At 34.7% G+C, this 10,628-nt stretch overlaps 1 protein-coding gene across 6 annotated transcripts in view; it reads left to right on the forward strand.

Annotated features, from left to right (window-relative positions):
- The window catches only part of LOC136027242 (GTPase-activating protein CdGAPr-like), a 225,586-nt gene that overhangs the window by 209,157 nt on the left and 5,801 nt on the right, over positions 1-10,628 (forward strand). For all 6 annotated transcript variants that reach the window (XM_065704310.1, XM_065704309.1, XM_065704308.1 and 3 more), the window contains one exon: positions 5,927-6,156. In XM_065704310.1, the coding sequence (XP_065560382.1) occupies positions 5,927-6,156 (230 nt within the window). The remainder of the gene's footprint in view (positions 1-5,926; positions 6,157-10,628) is intronic.

Consider the following 10,628-nt stretch of genomic DNA (forward strand, 5'->3'; position numbering starts at 1 on the left):
ATTGAGCAGCTTAACAGCTCACAAAACTTCCTGTGAGCTACCCAACAAAGTAAGAAAACAATCATGTTTTTTAGGTCACAGTTCTTATTACCTTTAAAAATGTATTTCTAATTTATATTAACCAATTAACAAAATATTTTGTCAGTCGGGTATCAAAAGCACGTATCTCCATAATTGCAAATTTTTAGAAGAGCAGAAAAAAGCCTCACAACTTTTTTGTTTCCCGTCTGATAACCGTAAAACAAAAACGGATCGATATGCAAGATCAATACATATCAAGGCAGACATATCAATCAGTTGTGAGGTTTTTTTTTGAATCTTCTGGAAATTTACAATTATAAAGACACGTCCTTTTGATACCCGACTGACATCATACAGAAAAAACGTAGTTCAATGGGAGGGCCGGCACACTTTGCGTCATTAACATTTTTTTTTTAATGTCAGACTCATATATGGTAGTATAGCGACCATTCGAATACAGTTTTCTAAATGTTTTTCAGTCAATCTTCCTGTACTTGTTTTAAATGCATGTCATACTGGAAAAGTAAACCCTTGTACCGATAAATGAGCTGAATTCTGCTTCACTTGTAAACCAACTTTAAATAAAATTAAACAGTCTTGTTTAGGAACAAATGGCCATATATATCCATGGCTTTAATGAAAGCCATGGATATATGGTTTTAATAAAAGGTCACATTGAAAATCAGTAAGTGTCATCTCCATGGCAGCGTTGTCTTCTTCGACATACTGCCTGACATAAGCATAAAATTCTTCAGTGTTAGTCTCTAAAAAAGGAAATGTGACAAATTCCGTCATAATTAAGCTGTTTTTGAAGCCCTGAAAATGAACTGATTCTTCAAAGCTAAAAGAATTGCAGTATGCTTTGTTTTGTAAGAAGGCTGTTTCAAGGATCGAGCTATTTCTTGCATTGCTTTTCAAGAATCAGTTTCAAAATACAAAGCGTTTATATTCACCCTGGATTGAATTTTTTCGCCACAGATCCAAATTCTTGTAAGTGAACTACATCTGAAATTGGTCAATATCTTGGAGCTACAAATTGAGGACATTTAGCTTGCTGATTATGTCTAAATGAAAAACAAAATCTCGCTGCTAAACTAGATCTTTTGGATCTAGGAGTGATTCATCTGATTCTTTCAAAAAATTTCACCTAAGCAGGAAGTAACTCTGAAACGTCTCAAAACTGTATTTGTGCTAATCCAACAAATCTTTGTATAAAGCAATAGATCTCCATTCTGGCATCCTAGCCCTTCCGTCAGTCTTGAGCAAGTCTCTGGAAAAGTATATGAGCTCTGTCTTTTTTATTACATTGCGGTTTTCCTTACATTCCTCATTTTAAAAAAAATATCACATCCTGATTGCTAGGTGCACCATTCAATGGTTAGACGTAAATTTTGAAAAGCTGTCGTCCTTACCACATAAGGCAATTGGTGTATTCTCACCACCTACCATCACAGGAGCTCCATCACTTGCCAGAGCCTTCCACTTTTGCACAGGATCATTTTGAAGACTATGAAATTCTCGTCCCGTAGCATACCGTTGAAATGGCCCTTCTTTGAATTGAAAATCATCGAAAATTATTCTCATAAAAAAGGCTAATTGAGCTGAATCGACTGGTACAGCTATATCAATCGATAAGACAAATCAGTTCGTTCGTTAAGTTGCTGGGACAAATAAATGCAGCGGCGTAACTCGATTTCAAGTTGTGCAACTACTTCAAAAATCATTGATACTAGTTCTCATAATTATTTGTAGATAGTTGTTCCCATTGAGTAGCGGACATTATCTCGCCATTATTTTCAAGATAGCTAAATAATCTGCAGCTTCTAAAAACGCAGCTTTGGTTAACTCACTATCTTTGTTAGGTCTTTTAATTTCAACAATAATTTTGGAAACAAGGGAAAGATGCCTCAATTGCTGTTTTGTTACTGTCTAATTGTTGAAAACAGTGTCGGTCAATTAACTAAGATTTTAGTTTTAGTACTTCCTCTGTTCTAATGAAAGAATTCTGACAGAAATTGTTTCAATAGGTTGATGCGAATTGATATCAAGCAAGTCAACTCATTTGTCGTTACCCGGGTAAAAAGGTAGTTTTCTATTTTTTGCTGGATACTGACATTATTAAAACAAAACGCTAATCTAAAAAAAAATAGTGACGAAACTCTGCTTTAAGGAATTGACAGATGGTAGTAGTGTGTGGCACAAGTTGACCTGAAGCGCTAGAAAAACTCTCATGTACTCTATCTAACACATTTCCATCTACAGATAATAGGACAGAGATATATATATATCAAGATTTTGTTTTTCTTAGCCTGAGAAAGTTATCATTGTTACTTAGGACGAAAAACGATCAAGGTACTTTAGCACTCAGCAAGTGTGATGTTAACCCTTTCAAATGGATCTGAAACCGATGCCTGGCAGCACCTAGAATTATATCTTGCAATTCAATCTCTATGCAATTCATTACAAATACGTCTGTACTCTCCTTAGGCTTATTACGAAGGGTTTTACGCTGAGGCTTTATTTCACATCTGTCTTTCATATTTCAGCCAACCATTGTTTTTATACTCTCAAGCGGATAGACCCCTTTTCCCCCAAATTTGTGACATGCGGACACTCCTCCCTAGAAGAATTGAAGTGATGGCGTAAAGATTGAGTTTTTTGTGTTTCTATATAGACATGACTCCATCACTATTTTAAGAGCTATATGATTCATTTTATTCTCGTTTATAAAGAGAACAACATAGCTGTATGAAAGAGAGAAAATGGCTTTTTGATTAACAGGAAAAAGGAAGAAAGAATGAAAAAAGAGGGTTGCATTACCAACTCAGTTTCCAAATTTAGTCATTTATTCTGGTTTTGATTTCCATGTTCCCCTTAGGCATAAAAGAAAGATTTACTCCCGTAAATCTAGCAAAGTGTATAATATTTATGATAAAACTAGAACAGTCTGCCAATTGAAAAAGTAAGCTTACGGAACTATTTTTATTGATCATGGTGATATTCAATTAACCAAGCGTAGCTTTTACATTGAGCATATGTTTATATCTTATTCATCCTATAATCAGTACCTTCGATTTTTAGGAAGATTTATAGTGTTGGCTGTCTCGATTTTGTTATGCTCATTGTAATTACCCTTTAATCTCTTTGTGTCAAACTCACTGTTTAGCCAAGCAAAAACGTAAATATCTGACACAAATATCAGGATTAATATATGTGGTTAGTAAATAGTGTCGGATTTGCAGTTGACAGTTCGAACTTTTGTAGAAAAATCGGAAATCAGAAAATATACTGAAGTTGTATTGCTGCTAGTGGATGTTGGCTATTGACGTGCTGCTGGCACTAAGCTTCAAAATAGAAGAGAACGACAGTTGTGGTTTCCTTCTCCTCCTCCCCCCTTCCTTCAAATGATTGAAAAGCATGTGGGATTTCTTTTAAACAAGATATGGGACGTGTATCATGCAATAAGGGCTCTTGTTAACCACCGCCTGGATCTTCTTCATGACCTCCTGCCAAGTATTTAATGAAAAAAAGAAGAATCAAGTTAAAGTGAAAAGTGATATCAAACTTACAGAAAACATCATTCTATCTTACATATTGGGAAGGGGAGCTCTCACTCTTAACGGTAATTTTACATTTAGTTAAAGCACTTTGGAATGCAACAAATATAATCAGCAAGTAATTGGAATTGGTATGTTTACCGATTTACCTTCAAAACATTTGCACTGAAAAGTTTATTTTTTAAAGCCAACGTGTATCAATAATCCCTTCCATTTTTAAGACACCGTGGGAAAAAACTGATTCCGTTACCCCTGTGTTAGAGAACTCGTTCTTGTAGCCCTGGGGGAATTCGAAAATTTAGCAGACAGAGTAGGGGATTGAGCTCCCTTCATATACAGGATGGATTCTGCTCGTCTTAAGTTCTAATTCAACAATTATTTTCGTCTGAAAAACTAGTTTTTTCTAGATTAAATTCTTTTTTGGTTTATTTCCATGTTTAGGGTTGTCCTAACCATGGAGGGACTGCCATTCCCTCAACCTCCAATCTTCACACTAAAGTTAAATTTGGCGTAATAATTCTTCGAAAAAGGAGGGCTCATACAGTTTTTTTTGTTTTTTTTTTAGCATAAAGTATAAATTTGCTAAATAAGACGGAATCAAAATCATTTCACTTTTTACAGTGAAGCTCAGCTTTTGTCGCAATGCTTTGATATACTAAAAATAACTTTTCAGTTAAACATTGTTTTTTTTTGGCGTTTTTTACCGTAAGCTCACCCACTCTGTACCAATATTGCACGCTTCATCCTATATTCATCTATTTTTTCTGAAAGATGATAGGTCTTGGAATTAAATCCTTCTTCTTTATTATATTCTTTTGAAGCTCATCTCATGGTGGGTTTGAAAATCTAGGCTTAAATCGCACTTTTGAGGTTTTATGTAATTGTCCTTTTGCGGGGCAAAATGCCAGAAGCCTGCTCCCTAGTGTCGATGATCTCTTATTTCTTAATCTCTAAATTTTCGTTTGACTGATCCCTCTTTCGATAATCTAAGGCCATTGCTTTGATGCAATCGCTCCTGGGAAAAAGAAAACAAACATGCATATGTGACTATCCTTCTCCGAAAATTCATTATTTTTGTCGGTAGTATCATTAGGGTTGTCGACATGTTGGATTCATTACGTCGTTTTCATCAAAAGCTTATCCTCTCGGGGATGTTTAATCGATTTTCTAAAATTATTGAAATTTATATGTTTTGAACCAGCTTTAAAATTAGTATTGTGGATGCAAATATTGTAGTTGAATTTTTATTTAGAGTTTTGATCTCTGTTGACAAATCTCTGTTGACAAAGATCGCTCTTTATTTATAGTTAGCACGAACTGTTTGATTTTTTAACATGAAATTTTACCAGGACTCTCTTAAACACAAGGGTGGTTCCCCGCCATGTTCTTCCTTCCTCTACTAATCTTTTTTTTTACATTCAAGCTTATTATTCGTACAACTAGAACTTCGAAATAGATAATGATATCTGAAAAATCTCACCTTTTAAAAATTGTTTGGAGGTAGTTTAGAATATCAGAAGTGATTATAGGATATCCATATCCATTTCCATTGTGTTTTTTTCGTTTTCCAGCTTTTCTATGGAATTTCTATAATCAAATATTTTTATAGGGGATATCCCTCACCCCATCCGCATAAAGATACATTAAACCGCATATGTCTAATAGTTGGTACGCAACTATTCACGAATTTATTTACGATAGCATTTTGGCTTGATAAAGGCCAAATTGTTATTTTGTTTCATACACTCGCAGAAACTACAACTTTGCTGTGGCATTTTTTTTTTTTTTTTTTTTTTTTATTTTTTTTTTTTAATGAAAAGGACATTAAAACTTTAATATTCGTTTGAATGACTTCCCTCCCTGTATTTAAGGACTACTAGTTCAATACGATCACTCCTGGTAGCAAATAGAATAAGCACAAGCGCTGTTTTCGTTGGGGAGATTTCTTTTTCTTATTTCCATTGTGTTTTTGTAAATGGCCGAAGCCGCTATCAGAAACGTGATGTGAAGTCTAATACTGCATCACCCAATTGAATTTGCCAAGTTTCTGTCTAGTCTTGCTGAAATCACCAGTTAGAATCATGTTGATAGCAGGTGTTTCCTTAGCGTATTGGAGTTTCTTTCAGACCTTGTCTTGTGACTCAAAAATGGCAGCTAACAGTCCCCTTGCCTTAGTCGTATGTGCGTAGACCTTGCTGGTTCTGAATCAAATAATTATTGTGTTCATTTTTTTTTATGACAGTAGAAGTCAAAATACGTAGATAGGATGACTAAGCTTTCGTGCTTCGTTGAATATTCACCGTGTCTATGAGAAACATGCCAAGTTATTCATGCAATAAAATTTGCAGGCGGTGGACCAGCAACATTGCCGAAATATCACACTGTTATTCAACTGCCGAACAAAAGAAATTCAAGTATTAAACAAAAGAAATCGCCATCGGGTTGGAAGTCCTTCTTTTCAAAGTCAAGAGGACAAAGCAGCTCAGCTACCAGAGAGGAACCAAGTTCATCTGCAAAAGGTCACTCAAGAACATTGTCTTCTGTTAGTGCCGGACCCGTTGTTCATATTAGCCGCAAGGTGAGTATATAACTGAAGAAAAAGCGCAGTGCTATTTCTTAGGAAGATGGTTTATAGTAAAATATTCAGGTTAATTGTAGAGACATTCTGAACTTTTATTTCTAGTTTTATCCTTTCTACTCTTTGAGTTTGCATTCTTTTACGTATGATTTTCCCCGACGATATAAAGTTTTTATTAGACCAACATTGTTTATTAAAGGCCTTGTATTATAATTCATCTCTTATGCTTGAACGATCCGGCGAATTCTTATTTCCTTTTTTCACTAATTAGTTTGATTTTTTTATCCTTAACGTTATTTACAATTATCTTCTTTATTCTTCAATAGAAAATCGTCTTGATGCAGTGCCTCAATTAGTACCTAACGGAGGCCTGTACCAGGGCACCTAAAGGATTTACCCTTATAGAGTTTCATGGTAATTGGATGAATTTTGTAAATTTAGGTAACCTTGCACGGATAATGAAATTCGTTCTCGACGACTCTTTGATATGACATGATATAGCCACTTAACCTTAACAACAATTTACATAAAAAAAAACAATATTGATTCATCCAAAAGCAAATATAAAATAATAATAATGCTACCGGGCAGCATCTACACACCATGTCCATACTGTGGGGTGACACTCACCAACCAAAAAAACAATTACAATTTATTTTGTCAGAAAATAGGCCTTGTTGTTCTAAATCTAAGTCCCTTGCTCATATAAAAATTATGTGTATCTCCTCTCTTTTTTTTCTTTCTCCATGTTTTTTTTTTGCTTTTTTTTTGTTTTTGTTTTTTTTTTTATTACCAAAGGTGATACAGAGTATTTTGCTAATTTTGATGATTAAGAGTGCCCTAGTCGAAGAAAGTTTTTTTATCACTAGATTTTGTCCAATGAGGAATTTTTTTTTAACGGGCTTATACAACAAATACTACCTTAGAATTTAAGATCAAACAACATTCATATTAGCATTTAATATTTTGTCTCTTGTAGTACTATGATGCACCTATATGGCTTTACCTCATCGGGAATATCTTACACGACTGTAGATTAAGGAGTTTGAGAGTTAAAGGAAAATATTTCTTCTTACACAAAACCATTAGGCAAATCTGACACTTGAAAATGAGTTATTTTTCTCGTAGAAGTTATGAAGCGAGTTTCTATGCTGTGGGGTACATTTTAGGGTTGTATTTACCTAGTAAAATGTGGGAGAACTTGCTTTGAAGAGGACAAAATGTTTAAGTACGTTTAGCTTGACGAATACTGTGCAATATCGTATACTATATATAGTATTGGACTATAATTTGATTAAACGATATATCGATTTCGATATTTCTGATCAGTTTTTTGTTCAGTTAACTTTAGGTTTTGGTTTTGCCAAAAGTCTATAACCAAAATTATAATTAAAACGTATCTTGCACGATTTTTCCAAGTTTTGAATAAAATACAAAAAACTTCCATAACATGAATGAATATCACAAAAACCCTTATTTGGAATTATTCGGGCTCAGCACAAAGAAAAATAAGCAGCTAGCTATTTTTGGCTATTTAAATTCAACAACATGCCAATATTTCTCCCTGAGAATTGGCTCTGCTTTCAGTAATTAAATAAAAGCAACATTAAACTAAAAGAACAGAAATTATTCCTTATACGAGAGGAATAACCCCTGCTCAGTACCTCACTCTTCACGTCGAAGTTTCTTTATGTATTTTGAATTTTATTTACTCTAATTAAACGTCTCTTGTGTCTTAGGAGTTGTTTCTGAATAATTTGTACAAAAATTTAAAATTAGCGTAAAGAGTGAGGCATCGAAACGGGGAATCCCTCTCGAACACGGCATAAATTTTGTATTTTTTAAGTTTCAATACTGCTCCTTACTTTTAGTTGAAAAAAAATGTGTTTCTGTATCTAATCTCCGATTGTTTTTCAAACAATTCCAAAAAATATGCCTTTTCTCTCCATGGAAAATCCCTCCAAGAAAATTCTTCTTTGGAAACTTTCTTTCGTGTAAGATCCCCCTTACTCTAGACAAGTCTTGCAGAAAATCCCCCCAAAAAATTCAGTTCCTTTGAAAATTTACTCCAGAGAATTTCCCAGGAATATCTCCCCGTGTAAAATTGGACTGGCAAAGAGAAAGTAAGTCGAATAAAGAAAAAAATATATAAGAATGCTGGTTAATTCTCCTGTATATAGTTTCCTTTTGAAAATTCACCCTTGGAAACTTCCCTCCCCTAAGGAAATTCCCCCACAGAAAATTTTTCCCTTGGGAAATCCCCCCCGCAGAAAATTCACTATCCCCAAAAGATGTCTGTTTACTTCCCAATAACAAATACTATATTTAAACACTAGACAAATCCCACAACTTACAATCCTTTTCCAAGGGATTTGCTGGGTCGTTTGATCCTTAAAGACATGATTACTTGGCGTTTCAGCTATGGTGGTAGAAATGGTTATCTTAAAATTTTGATCAGATGACTTCAGAAAAGGGGGCATGGGAGGGGGTGTAATCTATTTATCCTCCCCCAATCGTTTTGGTCACGAAATGGGGAACTAGAAGTGTGGTTCCCGTTTGAGAAAGCCCTCTCCTAATCTTATATGACCATTGGTTCGATATTATCACCCCGAAAAGAAAAAAATAGGTGAATTATAGCCTGTGGAACAGAACACATAAACACGCATCCCTAATCTGTCTTCTGACAAAAATTATTCTTGCTGATGGACGCTAGAAACTCTTACAGTAAGGCTCTCTGATATACCTAATCTGATGATGCCAATTACTATTAAGATTTTTTTACTTTTTTTACCTGCGTTTCCACCCTTTCTCGAAAATCAGACAAATTTTCTCAGGCTCCTACTTTTTGATGGGTATATTAAACTTCATGAATTTTATATGTCTGAAGTTGGCTTAAAAAGCCAATTCATTTGATGTATCCATTGATATTGAAACTCTGTTTCAAGAGTTTCCGTTGCTATTGCTAAAACTGTTTTAAAGTTTCCGTTGCTATTTAGCTGAGTTGCTCCTTAACTACAGTTTGTTACCACGAACTATTTAATTAATTGATCAGACTTGGAATCCACTCCCAGAAAGGATATTGCTGGCGAGCATGGACATTAATTTCATGATAACATCGTATAGGTATTTCTGAGACCCTTATTACAAGACTTCCACGACTTATGTGGATCAGTTTTTCTTGGAAATGGAGATTCCCTACTGAAAATCTGGAGAGCCATGACAGATGCAGCTGCTAACGAAGCTTGCCTTGCATTGATTATTGAAACTTCTTCACGTGATCCCCACAAACTGGTTTGATTCTTTAGTGGCTGAATCACAGAAACTATCACGGCATTTGCATCTGTTGATACAGATTACAGTAAGGCCAAATCCATGTCTCTTGATATTTTACTCTCAGTTTGGAGAAGATCGTCAGGGGTAATATACAATTTATTGAAACGCGGACTGAAGTATGTGGCAATTGCTACGAGTGTGATCTGAACAGGGCCTATAGGCCTAGAAGGTATTATATCTAGCCAAACCTTTCGCAAGTCCTCATCAAAATTTTAGAGTCCACCCTCACGAAACGTAGTTTGAGAACTGGCTATGTCAACTTATGGATACAGCTGTCCTTGTCGCGTATCAGTATATGAGAGTCAATTGGCTGAATACAATATTCTTCTTCTTGGCCATTTGCGAAACAATTTTCTATTTTGGGTCTTTTCTGTTAGACTTTCAGCGGTAGCCTAGATACAAGAAAAAGCCGAAATAATATCGTTTTCGACATCGATATTTAGTCTTATACATCGATATCCAATATCGCCCAACACTAACTATATACCATATTGCTGCCATATTATCCAGCTAAAAGCTGTATTATTTATATATTTTTCTTGTTCAAATGTTCAAAATACACTGCCCCTACGAAAAGTTAAAAAACCTCCCTTGCTCTTTGGCAATATTCCTACATCTTCGGATACTCCGTTTGGTCTTGAGTGGTATCATTTAATAAGGGGGCCCTATCCTTTAATGGGTTCGTAAATAATAAATTTAACTGTGCATTTTTTCGTCTGTGATTAAAGTTTTTTTTCAGTTCTTACATTAATACAAATTACTTGTTACCTGTCTTGAGAATAAAATGCTTTCATGAAGTAAAGAGCTGAGTGTAGATTTTTGAAAAGTGCTAGCTTTGAGCTAAAGGGGGATAGCTGTGGGATATCCTGTAATTTTTCGTCAAACTTTTGATTACTTGTTATTGTCTCCCTTTCTTCTTGAGAAAAAGTGTTTTGAGTTTGAAAAGTAAAAAAAATGCTAATGAGAATAACAGAAGGAGAAAAAATTTCTTGAGGACTTTCTAAGAAATGTATTCCTTTTTGTTTATTATTGTTCAGAGTAGACCTTGGTGATAGTAAACACTCCTATATATTTCTCTGTTTTCTGTGTCAGGTTAAGAAAAAAGTGAAAACTTTTTGCACTAGAAAATAGTTAGGATA

Source organism: Artemia franciscana, chromosome 5, assembly GCF_032884065.1.
Source record: "Artemia franciscana chromosome 5, ASM3288406v1, whole genome shotgun sequence".
In the NCBI taxonomy this organism is placed as follows: Eukaryota; Metazoa; Arthropoda; class Branchiopoda; order Anostraca; family Artemiidae; genus Artemia; species Artemia franciscana.